Genomic DNA, 16,102 nt, shown 5'->3' on the forward strand with positions numbered 1-16,102 from the left:
GGGCAAGGGAAGAGAGGTAGATGGGAGCATATGAGACAGGGGACTGGATCAAGGAGGACTTTATAAAGTCTGTGGCTTGCATTCTCATGAGATGAGAGCTAAAGCCAGCTCACCTATGAGCAACCTGTGGTCTGCGATGATCAGGTCCAGTTTGGAGGTCCCTCTGGTGGTGGCATCCCATCAGATCCAGAGTTCAAGATCAGTATCCAGAGCAGTGGTGGCTGGGTCCTAACAAGAGCCATGTGAAGCATGATTTTGGTCAGTGCCTCTCTTAGCAACCACCTTTGTACCGGCCTAATTTTCCAGACCTCACGTCCGTTCTCTGAAGTACCTGATACCTTCCCAGTGCATTCCTTTTCTGCTTACATTAACCAGAATCAGATCCTATTATTTTCGACAAAGAAACCTGCCTGGTGCCTTGATGCAGTCTGATCATCTAAGCCTCAAGCATCACCCTTTGTGAGGTCTGCCTTGACAACCTCAGTCATTTTTCCCTGCATCACCCTGCTTTCTTTTCTTCATGGCACTTACCACAGAAGTTGCCTTGTGTATTTCCCCATGCCTTTCTCCCCTTACTAACCTTCATGAGAGTAGAGGCCCCCATCTGTCTCACTCACCCCAGTAACCCCAGACCAGGACTGAGCACAGAGCAGGCCTCTAATTAAAGTATTTGTTGAATGAATGGATGAAAGCTGCCATCATGGACATTGTTCAAAAGGAGCCAAATCCATGTGTCTGGAGCAGGTGATTGTGATGATGTTGGGTCCAAGCCCAGGTGAGTATGCATAAGATTCCTGTTAGCTCCACAGAATTCTGGGGTACAGATGACAAAGGACATCAGGTACCAGTGTTCTCTGAGAAAGGGAGAGAACGAGAGAAGCAAAGGAGACAGGAAGAATGGGAGAAGGGTCAAGGTGGCAGAATCAGAGGATATGGAGCTCACCTCCCCCCACATCAAAAGTACACCTACATGTGGAATAAACCTCACCGGAAACTAACAGGAAACTGGCAGGACTCCTGTGCAACCAAGGCTGCAAGAAGAAAGTCCCACGTAATCAGGAAGGCTGGGAAGGAAGCACTGGGTCAGGACCTGTGCCCTTGGAGGGAGTAAGAAGAAAAGTGAGCCGGCACAGGTGGACACTCACCTTGGGGTTGGGCAGGTTGAATCACTGACTGGGAGTCCCAGTCCTCGGGTCCTTTGCAGAGGACGCAAGAGCCTGTGGCTGCACGGAGAATGAGGGGGGCAGACCCCACGGCTGCATGGAGAATGACGGGGACAGACAGTAGGCTGGAGAAGCCTAGACCCCACTGGTGACGTGTGGGCAGTGCTGGCTCACCAGCAGACAGGGCAGGAAGAGGTCTGCCCAAATAACTGCCACCTCGCCACAGCCCCTGACTCGAGCTGAGTGAGCACACTGGCCCCACTCACTCCACACCACAGCCTGGCGCTGAATCTAGGGCAGCCAGATCCTGGGAAGGACACAGAGGTGGCCAGGGGACCTGGGCCACTGTAGGTGCTTACTCAAAACAGCACTGTGGAAGCAGCCCAGGCTTCTGACGACAGTGCAGCCACGTCAGTCCTTGCAGCCAAAACACCATGATTGCCAAGCCGGCCCCACCCACTCCGCGCCACAGCCTTATGCTAGAGCTGAGACCACAGCCAGGGTAAAGACATCGCTGATCTGGTTCTGAGCAGGACTGCAGATGCTTACACACGCAGCCATCGACTCTGCAAGCACACCGACCCTACTTACTTCAGCACTCCCATTCTTTGGGGGAGAGGCTGCAGGGCGGGGAGAAGGAAAAAGACACACTCGAAGGGAACAGAGCCAGCTCCAGCCCAACGCTCAGGGCTTTCACGCCAGCAGCCTGAGAGCAGACAGGAAGTCTCTCCTCACACCCTGCACAGTCTCTGGCTCCTCCAACACCAGCCATACCTGCTATCAAGGTGAGAGTTCTCAGCACATCCTGAGGAAAGACAGGGGTTGGCATTCACATCAAGTTCAACCCTCACACCAAAGAGAGCACACACTGTCCACACAGGGATGCTCCCACATAAAAACACCCCTTCAAGACCACAACAGGTAACTGTTCCACCTAAATACATAGAGATAGAGAAAGTTAAGTAAAACGAAAAGGCAGAGGAACTACTCTCAATCGAAAGAGCAAGAGAAAATCCTTTTTTTTTTTTTAAATTTTAATTGGAGGCTAATTACAATATTGTGGTGGGTTTTGCCGTACATTCACATGAATCAGCCATAGGTGTTTATGTGTTCCCCATCCTGAACCTCCCTCCCACCTCCCTCCCCATCCCATTCCTCAGGGTCATCCCAAGGCACCAGCCCTGAGCACCCTGTCTCATGCATCGAACCTGGACTGGTGATCTATTTCACATATAATATACATGTTTCAATGCTATTCTCTCAAATCATCCCACCCTCGCCTTCTCCCAGAGTCCAACAGTCTGTTCTTTACATCTGTGTCTCTTTCTCTGTCTCGCATATAGGGTCATTGTTACCATCTTTCTAAATTCCATATATACGAAGAGAAAATCCTTGAAGAAATAATGGAACAGAGATAACCAGTCTATAGACAATGAATACAAAAGGTCAGTAATAAAAATGCTAACTGAATTAAGAAAGTAGATCCAAGCAGATTAGTTTAACAAGGGACTAGAAATTATAATAAAGACTCAATCAAAAATTGTTAATGCGATCACTGACATAAAAAACACTCTAGAAGCAATGAATAGCAGACACTGATACTTATGCAATTTATGACACAGAAGAATGCATAAGTGATCTGGAACACAGAATAATAAAAATTACCCAACCAGAACAGAAGAAAGAAAAGTGGGGGGGAGGGAAAGAAAGAAAAAAGAGAGAGAGAAAACAACATACAAGATCTATGGGATAATATAAACTGTGCCAATATGCACATTATAGGGGTTCCAGGAAAAGAGAAAGGGATCAAAACTGTACTTGAAGAAATTACGGCTGAAAACTTCCTAAACCTAAAGGAAACAGATACCCAGGTACAGGCAGCAGAGAGTCCCAGACAAGATGACTGCAGACCAGCCCACACCAAGGCACAAAGGTAGCAAGAGAGAAGTCACAAGCAAAGGAATCCCACGAGGCCATCAGATCATTTCTAAGGCAGAAACTTCACAGGCCAAAGGCAAGTGGCATAATATAGTCCAAGTCTTAAAAGGGAAAATCCTGCAACCTAGGGTACTCTACCCAGCAAGATCTTCATTTAGAATTGAAGGAAAGAATTTCTCTGACAAAAACTAATTCAGTAATACTAAGCCTACCCTAGAAAAATTTGTTGTTGTTTTCTCTAAATGGAAAAGAAGAGTCTATAGGAAAGGGAAAATCCCAATAGGAAAAGCAAACATATAGTAAGGATTAACTATCACTTAAATTAGCCAGTACTTAAATTGTTTTAAAAACTGTAAAAGCAACTACAATAAACAGTAAAAGGATAAGCATGAAGAGGTAAAATGATATCAAAACACAAAATAGAGTAAAAAAACGTAGATCTTTTAGAATATGTTTGAACTTAAATGATTATCAGCTTAAAACAATTAAATATAATTACAGGTTAACATATATTAACTCCATGGTAACCACAAATCAAAAACCTACAATAGATACACAAAATCAAAAATAAAAGAACACAGCATACTACAAAATAAAATCATGAAACCACAACAGGAGAAAAGAAGAATAAAGAGACAAGAGAAGAACTGCAAAGACAACTGGAAGACAAGTAATAAAATGGCAGTAAGGACATACCTATCAAAAATTACTTTATATGTCAGTGTACTGGGAATTCCCTGGTGGTCCAGTGATTAGAACTCAGTGCTTTGACTGCCGTGGCCCAGGTTCAATCCTTGGTTGGGGAACTAAGATCCCACAAGCTGCACCACACACCCAAAAAACAGAAAAAAGTCAAAGGATTAAATGCTGCAATCAAAAAATGTGTGGTGACCAAATGAATAAAATGTGAGATCTTTGAATATACTGTCCACAACAGACTCACTTCAGGGCTAAAGGCACAGACTGAAAGTGGGGGGATGGGAGAAGTTATTTCACACAAATAGAAACACAAAAAGGCTGGGGTAGCAATACTCGTATCAGACCAAATCACTGAAAACAAAGGCTGTAACAAAACACAACATTATATAACAAAAAAGGGATGGATACAAGAGGAGGAGATTATACTCATTTAACATATATGCACCCAATACAGGAACACTTAAATATATAAAGCAAATACTAACAGACATAAAGACAGAAAGTGACAATAATAATAGCAAACTTGAACACACTACTGGAATCAGTGGACAGACCATGCAGGCAAAAAAAATCATCAGTAAGGCAACACAAGTCTTAAATGACACAATGACACAAAACTTAAAGCATTTCATCTCAATTCAGGAAATAGACAAGGATGCCCACTCTCACCATTTCTATTTAACACAGTATTGCAAGTCCTACCCTCAGCGATCAGACAAGGGAAAAAAAGTAAAAGGTATCCAAGTTGGAAGAAGCAAAACTGTCACTATTTGCAGATGACAGGATACTCTTTATAAAAAGAACCCTACAGTCTCCACATAAAAAAGTTATTAGAGGGGAATACGTGTAAATCTATGGCTGATTCATATCAATGTATGACAAAACCCACTGAAATGTTGTGAAGTAATTAGCCTCCAACTAATAAAAAAAATAAATTAAAAAAAAAAAAGTTATTAGAATAAATGAATTCAGCAAGGTTGCCGGATACAAGAGTAATACATAGACATCTGTGTATGTGGAATCTAAAAAATTATACAAATCAATGTATATGCAAAACAAAAACAGAGAAAACCTGTGGGAGAGAAGGGAGAGGGACAAATTAGGAATGGGATTAACAGATACAAACTGCTATATATAAAATAGATAAGCAGTATCTTATATATACTGTATAGCACAGGGAATGAAATGCATTATCGTATGATAACATAATGGAATATAATCTGCAAAAACACCAAGCTACTATGCTGTAATCTGAAACACAATACTGTAAATCGACTAGATTTCAATTAAGAGTGAAAGGAGAAAAGAGAAAGCAGGAGGACTAAGGGAAGTTAAGGAGGGGAAAGGTTGCACAAATAGGCCCGCAAAGGGCCAAGGCGGCAGGCAGGGGTCAGGAAGGCCAGCTCCACTGCACACTCAGAGGCCCAGGGGAGGTGGCAGCCCAGGATGGGCAGAAAATGTGGGTTTCCATATTATCCAGTGGCCGGGAAGAGTGCTCCAGGAAGAGGCTGAAGGGGAATCTAGAAATCAGTCACACCAGGAGGGACACGTCCACATGTCCATGGCCGACAACGATGGACAAAGGGAAGCAGACTCACAGGTTGTGCAGCCAGGCTTGCAGTAAACAACCTGATCACCAAGATCCACTGGGGCATGAACAGGCCACTGTGCTAGGCTCTTTATGGGAAAATTGAAACAGGTCATCTTCTGGCCAGGAAAATGCTACAGAACAAGTCTGGATATGGGAAGGTGGGGCACTAACTGGCAAGACTGACAAAAGGCTCAGAGGCTGTGAAAGGCTCCTGGATTCTGAAGGGCAGGGACAGGTGAAGGGCAGGACGTGGGTAGACGTGGTCTCCTGGAAGTAGGCCCACCCTCCATGGACACTGAAACCGAGTCAGGGCACTGCTTGCTCATAAGGACACTCTGCAACAGTCCCCCTCTAGCACCAGCGGAGGTTACGGTGGACTCTGCTCTCTCCCTAAATATTTCACCACGATAAAGGCAGAAGCCCCACACATCTGCCCCCATAAGTCCTGAGAGGGAAAGAGAACTATTTGGAGGCAGGCAATTCGTTCCTGTGCTATTTGAGTGTGAAGGCTGTCCTTGGGACTTCCTTGGAGATGCAGCAGTTAAGACTGCGCACTTCCACTGCAGGGGGGCACCTGTTCAATCCCTGGTCAGGAAGTAACAACCCACAAACCGTGTGGCACGGCCAAAAAAATGCAGAGGGGGGTCCATAAGGACTCTAAAAAAGTAACGGTGACCAGAGAGAAGGTACCAGAGTTACAGTATCAGCAGCAATAACACACATAGAGATCTCAGTAAGATATGCAGACTGCCCTGCATGTTATACTCATCTAATCCCCATAATTATGTCTTAATCCCCATTTTACAGACAGGAAAACTGAGGAACAGAAGACAATGCTCAAAGACAATTAAGGGGTAGAACGTCAGGTTCACTGATCCTCCTGTTCTTTTCCTTCTTACTCTATTAAGCCCACTCAGTGAATTTTTATTTCAGATAGTTTTTTTTTTTTCTTTTGGCTATGCTGTATTGCAGGATTTTAGTTCCCTGAGAAGCCCACTCAGTGAATTTTTATTTCAGATACTGTTTTTTTTCCTTTTGGCTATGCTGTATTGCAGGATTTTAGTTCCCTGAGAATTTCCTAGCCATTTAAAAAACAAAAAAATACAGAACCCACTGCAATGTTGTGGCGTATTTAGCCTCCAACTAATAAAAATAAATGAAAAAAATAAAAAAACACACACACACAAAATGAATAAAAAACAAAAAAAACAGAAGTTCCCAAATATCAAAATTAGTTCTTACTGAGCTTCCAACCTCTCCTTGAGAAGATTTAGAAGTGCAACTGCTCTTGTCCTCTCCTCTCCTTTGAATTGAATAATTTTTAAATTTCATTTGTTATCTCCAGACTTTTCGCTATACCTCTTTACATTGTTTTTATATGATACTTGCCCTAAGTATTACCATGCTATGCTGTGCTATGCTTAGTCGCTCAGTCATGTCCAACTATTTGAGACCCCATGGACTGTAGCCCACCAGCCTCCTCTGGTCCATGGGAATTCTCCAGGCAAGAATACTGGAGTGGGTTGCCATGCCCCCCTCCAGTGTATCTTCTCAATCCAGGGATATAAACCAGGTCTCCCACATTGCAGGTGGGATTCTTCACCATCTGAGCCACCAGGGAAGCCCAAGAATACTGGAGTGGATAGCCTATCTCTTCTCCAGGGGATCTTCCCAACCCAGGAATCAAACCAGGGGTTTCCTGCATTGCAGGAAGATTCTTTATCAGCTGAGCTACCAGGGAAGTCCAAGTATTACCATATATATTCTCAATTTCTCAAGGTCTTCTCAGAATATAACATCACTTCCAGTAAAATACAAGACATTTACAGTCAAATGTATCAATTACCACCCCTTGAATTCCTCATATGCTATAGTTACCGTATGTATGATATACCTACATATATTATTAATCCCACAATGCACTTAAAATTTTTTGCTTCAGGCACTTGTAAGATTTTTTTTTTAATTGAGAAAAATAAATCTTTTACATTTACCTTCACATTACCATGTTAAGTGTTCTTCCTTTCCTTCTTGAACATCTATTAAGAATGCCAACTGTTCTCTTGTCCTTAGCACCACAGAAGAGAAACTTTTGGCACTATTAACATTTCATCATTCCAAACCTTTCAGGCTCATGAACATAAATGCAAAAAAGAAAACTTAAAATTTTAGCAATTCAAATCCCAAAGTATTTTTAAAGGACACAACAACAGGGGTTTTATCCCAGGAATGCAGGATTGATTTGATATTTAAAAAGCAATCATTATTATTCATTATAGTCATTAAAATTCATCATATTAATACACTAAAAGAAAACCCACATGATCATTTAAATAGAAGAAAAGGTACCTGACAAATAAAAACATTTCTGACAAAAACTCTTGGCAAATGAGGAAAAGAAATTAACTCCTCAAACTGATAAAGAGCATCTAAGAAAAGCTTGCAGCTAAAGTCATATTTAATGGCGTAAGAATGCTTTTCTCCATAAGATCAGAAACAATATAAATGTCTGCTCTTACCATTTCTATTCAACATTGTGCTGGAAGTTCCAGCCAGTGCAATCAGAAAAGATAAATAAAAGCAGAAAAAGTTAAAACTTTCTATTAACAGACAATATCATTGTCTATGATGAAAATCTGATGAGATACACGGAAACAACAAAATACTACTAACTAAATGAGTTTAGCAAGGCTGCAGGATACAAAATCAATTCACAGATATCAATCTTATTTCTATATACTAGCAATGAGCTGTCAAAAATTGGATTTTAAAAAGCATACAAAACAAACTTGTACACTAAACAGTACAAAACACCGCTGGAATTTTAAAAGGCTTAGAGAGCCTTATTCACGGATCAGAAGATTCAATATTGGAACAGACACCTCATTGAAGAAAATATACAAAAAAAAAAGAAAAAAATATACAGATGACAAATAAGCATATAAAAAGATGCTCAACATTAGTCACGAGGAAAATAGAAATCAAGAACACCTATTAGAATAGAAAAATTAAAGAGAGTAAGCCAGCTCTACAGTTCAATGGATAGTTTGTTGGGCTTGTAAAAAGACTGGCAGGAAATTACAAAGCACAAAAAGGAAACTTTCAACCTTTGGAGGTTGAAGGCTATATTGACTGTCTTGATTATGGTTTTACATGTGCATAATATCCCCAAACTTCTCAAACTGTATAGTTTATATACATTACTTAAGTCAAACAGAGCTGCTTTTTTATGGGAAAAAGCTCTATCTTTCAAAAGTTTCCTAAAGACAGTCAAATACACATACAGAATATTTTCCTATTTTTATTTGGGATATTATTTATTAAGATTCTATTCTATTCTCATTAACATTGTATGCAAACAAGTTCCTATATTAGCATAAATTTTTTTTTTAGCATAAATGTTTTAACTTCCTTTTTTTTTTAAACAGCAACATAGTACACACAGTAAGGCCACACAATTCAAGCCACATTGATGGGTGTTTAGGTTATTTCTAATTTGCTATTATAATACCAAAGTGAACATATTTTGCATATATTTGTAAATAAGTATACACACACAAGCAAAGGGTGCATTCATTTAATACTTTTTGTCCAGTCTCAGGATCTACATAAATCTGTTAGAATTAATGTTAGTTTAGCAAGGTAATAAAATACAAGGTCAATAGATAAGTAGCAACATCTGAAAAGCCAAAAAGATTAAATACTACTTAAAATAACATGAAAAGAAATCAATACCTAGAAATAAGACCAATAAAAGGTACCAGACCTCTACACAGAAAACCACAACATGGAAATTCCCTGGTGGTCCAGTGGTTAGAACTTGGAGCTTTCACTGCCAGGGCTCGGGTTCAATTTCTGACTGAGGAATCAAGACCCTGCAAGCCGTGTGGCACAACTAAAACAAAATACAACCCACACAACACAGGAAAAAAAATTAAAGATCCAAATAAATGGAATAGATTGTGTTCATGGACTAAAGAACATAACTGTGTGAATTTTCCCAAATTTATTTACAGATTCAATAAAATCCTCATCAACATACCAGCAGGTTGTTGTTGCTATTCTACTACTGAGGAGGAAAAAACAAGCCGTTTCATTTATATATGTCTACCATTTACATGTAAGTTTCAAAACCAGGAAAAACTGATCAACAGCAATGATCCAGATACTGGTTCCATTTGTGGAGGTAAGGGGGTAAATTAAGGAACGGGGCATGAAGCAGTCCTTTAGGATGTTGGTCCTGTTGTGATTAAATGGTGTTCCCTTTGTAAAAATTAAAATTCTAAGACGTATCCTCACAATGAAGTATTCTACAAATCTGATCTTTGCAAACTATAATCTTAGCCAAGGTGAAACTGGCCTCTCTTGTTTTGGCTTACATTTCCTTAATAATGATCAATGAATGATGTCAAGTGAAAAAAATGTTTTTAAAAGATTACTAGAATTCTGCTAAAAGCAAATTCTGAGGGAATTCAGCAATTACTGTGGTCTGTTATGGCTACAAATATACCACTAATTAATGGAAAAGAAGCCTTAAGTGCTAAAATAAGGCCTACCCCAACTCTATAGCACCAAAATTCTAAATGGAAGAGTGTCTTAGTGCAAGACTTACAAACCATACAGGATGGAAGCACAAGTGCTGAGACTTTCAGCACAACTGAAAAAGTGGTCAATGATAGCTTCAGACAGAACAACACTCCTGGACATGACTCATAATGTATGGTTATACAAGTACACATCCTTAACATCTACTGTGTGAGAAACAAATGCCTGAAACCCAAGAACTTTTTCTTAAAAAAAAAAAAGCAGGTTATCTGGAAAACTCAGTCACAGCACTGCAGCAACTTGACAATCCACAATCACTACTTATTATCTATTTGGATTTTGGCTCTACCTGTCCAAGCTAACCTATTTTAAATTGGAAGAATGGCTCCACTTAAAAAACAAAAAACCTAATTTTTAAATTTCTAAATTAAGCTACTAGAAAAAAATTAATCATCATTAATCTTGACTCTTTCTAGATGGTAGCTACCAAAGAGCCCTAAACATACTTACCATTTATATTCTATTTCCTCAAATCTAATGATTTATACTACAGCTTAATTTCTACTACAGCTTTTCAAAAAGGCATGTATCAGTTGCAAACCATATACTGATCTCAGAAATGTTAAAGTGTATTTCAATAAAACATTAATAGCCTAAAAGAAAAAGAATGCTTAATGGTTTTGAGCATGTGCTCTTCAGTCATACAAACCCAACTCTGAATCCTGTTTGACTACCAACTTTGTAGCTCTGGAGAAGCTTCTCATCTTCTCCCTATCCGTTTTCTTATTGGCAAAATGCAGGTGGAAACTCACCTAATGACTGAGTACTTAGGCGCTAGGCACTACCTAAATGACAGTGCCTTGAACACAGCTGATAGCCAGTCTTAGCTGTTAGTTGTCACTTATCAATCACAAGTTTAGGATCTCAAAGAAATGAGAGCTACAAGGCAGGGTTTAATTTTGCTGATCTGGGTTGGATCCAGTATCACCACTTCCTCTAAAAGCTCACAATTCCTTTCCACTAGTGGCGGGGGTGACGGGGGGAAGGGGCAAGATAGGGGTAGGGAATTTAGAGGTACAACCTATATCAACACTATAAACACTATAATCTTTAAAAACTGACTATGTTGCACACCTGAAATTCATATTATAAATCAACTATACCTCAAAACAAAACCCAAAAACCACTCCAATGGGGAAAAAGAAAACTTTAAATTCAAAGAAAAACAACTACTTTAGTGAAGTTTCCCAGAATTTTACCAGGGAACCCAGTGAACATGTTAAAAATTTCAAAGATTCACCTTTATTGCAAAAATTTTAGCATGCTCACCCCTCTAACTGTCCTAGGATCAATACCATAGCAGCTAATTGGGGACTTTTGTTTTTTAAAACTCACAAACAGCATTCATTTGGAGCAAGAGTGGCAGTGGTTATACTATCCCACCAAGATACCCTTACAACAATCTAACTTAAAGTTCATTCTAGTCTTCATAGAATGCAGCAAAACTATAGATTTTCTTTTCTGGCCACCCATCTCAATACCCAAGCATGGGTATAAACCCATCTATTGTTACTACTAACATTTCAGAAAACCTCTGGGTTTAAAACTTCATTTTTAAACCAAAAAACCAAAATTAAAAATCACTTTCAAGTTTGTAATCGTCAAGTTCCTATTTAAATCAACTGACCCTCACAGATGACTAAACCAAGAGCTGTAAAAAAAAAAAACACTGCACCTTCCCAGACCAGACAGAAAGTGGAAAACCAGTCACACTTCTGCAGTCTTCACACTTGACTGCCTTCTGATAGGATCGTTCTGAAGACCTATAACCAAACAAAACTCTCCTTCTGATGTCTTTCATTGTTTTCTTTGGACGGCAAGCTCTATTTTCTCCATACCTAGACTGTCACATCACTGAAAATGCTCAAAGCATCCTGAATTTGCTGAATACATGTAACGAAGTCTACATAGGCAACCAAGGAACTCTTATACTAAGCAAATTCATGTTGACAACCCAACTGAACAGAGAATCACCTCCACAAACGAGACTATTTTGTAAAAAGATTACCTATGTATGTGAACTCTTCCAAGTCCAGGCATCCACACATTAGTGTGGGAGCAGCCTGCAAAACCCTAATTAGCAGCTTCTTTAAAAACTTGCAGTAAGGGTTTCACTAATTCCTCTAATGTTGGACTGAAACGCAGCATACAGTTAGCAAAAATACTGCTGGAAAAAGAACAAATCATCTGATTAGCTCTTGGAGGTAGCTCCAGAGAGTATAATTTTGTGTGATCATCTCCAACTATCTGATAGAAAAGCAATTCACAAAAATGATTGTTCATTCAACATACTTATTTTAATAGGAACTACTAGTACATCACTTACCTATTAATTTCCCAAGTCTTAACGACAAAGAACTGAAGTCCAAGATACACTTCTGGCACATCTCACGTAGCAGCGAGTCGAGCACAGTGAAGCTGGTACTCTCACATGTTGCTGATGTGGCTGTAACGTGGAATAACTCTTCGAGGGAAAATACTGGGTTGACCAAAAAGCTCATTTGGTAAAAATAAAAGACATATTTTCACCATGAACTTTATTGATCAATGTAGTCACTAACCGAATGAATGTTTTGGCCAACCCAATAGTATTGCAAAGTTGTTTTCTAACACAGGGAATCTAGAAATGTATCACAGATACACAGGCAACTATTTAAGCAGACCATTAACAAAGACATTTTACTGCAGCAGCATTTACAACTGCAAAGCTGGAAATAAGCTCAATGTTCAAGAGTAGTCAAACCCCCCCACCAATCAGGAGTATATCAATGTGAGGCAGTCATTCAAACGAGATAGACCTCAATGCCTGACATAAAATGATCTATATTAACTAAATATCTGTACACACTGTTGTATAAATTCCCTCAAAGATATTACTTACATCAAGTGTTTCTAATAAAGAGGACCACTGTACTACTATTTCACCATGTGTACGTGTACACTGAGAATCTATTTAATTCTTCTCTATTCCTGCCACTCATTCAGGCAGGCAGAGAGTAAACTCAGCCTTCAGTTGTACAACTCCAAAAATTGCATGTTAGATGATCCTTAAGTACATTTTGTATTATAAATAAACACTGGCACTTTAATAATTAAAATAAACATCACACTGTTACCTGATTTAGAGGGGATACTTGCACTATTTATACTTCCTGTTCCTCAGAACCAGGTTACATAAATGTAATTCTCCCCCCAGAAACATACATCATTTTTGGGAAACAAGTGATTTATGAGAGAAAAAAAAAGAAATGAGATCTTCTTCACATTCAGGCAAAAAAATATAATCAATGTGTTTAGACTAGAGATTTTATTATAGAAGGAAAAAGGATAGAGGCACAGTATGTTTGGCATTTTTAATTTAGGTTTGTTTTATTTAAGTTTAATGTTAATCCATGCTGTGTTTCAGTAAGAACAATACAGATTCTGTATCTGTGGCTCCAGTCAGATATCCAGTAGTACAAATTAGCTTCAAGTTACACATACTGAACAAAAGAGGTTGAGCGAGCGAAGGAGGGGAGGGGCGGGCCCAGGGGAGAGGGGAGGAGAAGAAACAAAGAATTGAACACGCATGCAGGCTTTTCCATACCACCTTCAATGCTAACCTGCTTCAGAGGGAGAGTAAAAGTAGGCAAGAATGAGCAGCCACGGATTGTTGAACTGTTACCAGCACCATGCTTTTCAGCAACATTTCAGCAGAGTTTGAAACACTTTTTTACAGCAAAACCATTACAACAAACTCCCCAAAAAACCTTTTACCACCTCAAGCTAACATCCAATTAATTTTAAACATTGGTATAAAATTCAATTTAAACAATTAGAAAAAGGGAAAATGATACCACATACACCTCTATAGTGTGATTAACCTTTCTCTTAGATGCTTGCATCACGTAAAATTCTAATGGCTTTCGAATGTAATTTCCATTTCTAATGGTGATCTTGCCACATCTGGCAGGAGACAATACAGTAATGCTGAAAAAGCCTCTATGCAGTCCTGTTAGTGTTCTTAAAGAACCTAAAAGCTGGGACCAGTAAAATCCACAGAAATTCACTCTTGCCTTTAAGAACTTTTGAAAACTGTTTAAAAAAAAAAAAAAAAAAAAACCAACAGGGCAGGAACCTAAATTCTGAGACCAAATGTAAAAGTCAGATTTGGTGGTTCTCAGTGACAATGGGGGAATTTCCAAGAGGGGTGGGATGGGAAGGTCTAGGGTGGTCAGAGATGGTTTCTCTTGTTGGCTTTTATGTCTCACTGATTTTCATCTTCCACATCCTGCAGCGCTTCTTTATTCTGCTCTTCACCTGCAAAGAAGAATGACAATTAATTTATAACCTACTAAACTAGGTTGCTGTGGGACAGACAAAGGTATCATTCCAAGCATAATACTCCTTATATTTGATACAACTGGTTTAAACACAGACAGGCAAAGGACTTCTACCATCCTTGACACCTTAGATGCCTAAACCAAGAGGTGCTGCTGGATTAAGGTCCTGAATGATCAACAGGATGGGAAAAAAAAATTGATGCATAGTAAAAGTCAATGTTTTTATGCTAAAAAAGCTCTTAAGTGGACAGCCAAGGTAACCATATTATTAAAATGATTTTCAAGCTTTCATGTTTCTCTTGAGTCAAAATACTCTTTCTCAATAACCTCACCTCTTCAAGAACCAAGAGTATTTTATAAATTTTTGCAAAATCTAATTGATCTGAAGGTTCATTAGAAAAATTTCAATATGAGAACTGAGCAGTAAAATGATTCAAAGGAATTGGAGGATTCTGCTTTTGTAAACGAATATTTTACACACTTTGTATCTTGGATAATCGCACCAAACCATAAACCAAATCTCTCACTCCAGAGTGGAACAGCATGCTCAAAGTAAACCAGACCACTGAGGTTATTAAAGAAGGGCATTTGGACCAGTTCTCTCATGCCACTTTTCTCTTCCCTTTGAACATGATTATCAATTAGCCTGAGGAATTTCAACTGCACTATGACATGCAATCGAAAGCCAGCCTATTCACCAGTCATCTACCTATTAATAAGCATAAGACAGCCATAATAAGGAAGCATGCAGGCTTTGGCCAGAAAATAAACAGATAAAAGTTACATTCTTTTGTGCTTTAATAAACCACTAATTCCTAAGTAGTTACTAGTTTGATCAAAATAAATGAAAAATCAATGAACTAATCCAACAATCATGATACTTCAGACAATCCATCCATTCCTACTGCTTGTTAAATTATTCAGAATGGACAAGTGACACGAAGACCAGCTCCCTACAGACAGAAAGCGAAACTGAGGAGCACCTTTAAATGGTCTTGTCTGAAAGACCTTGATAGGATAAATGCTGTCATGGCAGTAAGGGTAAAGATAGTTTTAGTCATTTCAACATTTCTTTTGTGATAAAAATGTTTGCCATTTATTGTTTTAAAAAAGTGTTTAAGGCACATGAAGATTTTTTGACTCACATTTTAGAAAGACATGCAAAGAAAAGACAAAAACAACCATTTACTGAGGGAAGAAAGGATGGACCACCCAATTGTTCTCCCAATGAACAATAATGTATTCAAACTTAAGAAATGATAAGAACATTCACGCTCATTTTCAACAGCAATACACAGCCAAAATACGGTTAACATACATCAATAGAGCACACTCTTAATTTACTTATAAGCAACCAGTAGATTTGCCAAAAGTTCCAAATAACTCTGGTGTAAAAACATTGTCAGAGAAGTCACACCCAACCAGAAGTAGACAGGGGTAGCAGATCATAAATGTCTTAAAAGGTTTTGCATCCTGGGATGTATAACAGGCAGATTTTTAAGCAACAAGATGATGATATGCAGGCATGATTAGTGAAGAACCAAAACTAAAAGCAGAATTCACTGTGCCATGATAATGACTTACAAAGTAGAGTTTTTAGGAAAGGAAGAGTTGGATTTTCCTTTAGGAATCTATATTGTAAGGAGAAAGGGAGGGAGAACAATCATATGAAAGCAACATTACAAGAAAAATAAACCAAGAGCAGGACAAAGGAAAACACCAATGACTTAGAGGAATCAGATTGTGGAATATTTATTACTTTGTATGAACTTCACTCTAAGAAA

At 39.0% G+C, this 16,102-nt stretch overlaps 1 protein-coding gene across 2 annotated transcripts in view; it reads right to left on the minus strand.

The window, feature by feature from the left end:
- Positions 1-13,339: 13,339 nt before the first annotated feature.
- YWHAE (tyrosine 3-monooxygenase/tryptophan 5-monooxygenase activation protein epsilon) overlaps positions 13,340-16,102 on the minus strand; it is a 35,426-nt gene continuing 32,663 nt past the window's right edge. Inside the window, exons 6-7 of one of the 2 annotated variants that reach the window (XM_043903327.1) lie at positions 15,903-15,949; positions 13,340-14,295 (exon numbers count right to left, since the gene is read on the minus strand). In XM_043903327.1, coding sequence (XP_043759262.1) covers positions 15,942-15,949 — 8 coding nt within the window. In that variant the 3' untranslated portion in view covers positions 13,340-14,295; positions 15,903-15,941. The remainder of the gene's footprint in view (positions 14,296-15,902; positions 15,950-16,102) is intronic. The other variant, XM_043903326.1, reaches the window with a different exon arrangement.

This window comes from Cervus elaphus, chromosome 5, assembly GCF_910594005.1.
Source record: "Cervus elaphus chromosome 5, mCerEla1.1, whole genome shotgun sequence".
Classification (NCBI taxonomy): Eukaryota; Metazoa; Chordata; class Mammalia; order Artiodactyla; family Cervidae; genus Cervus; species Cervus elaphus.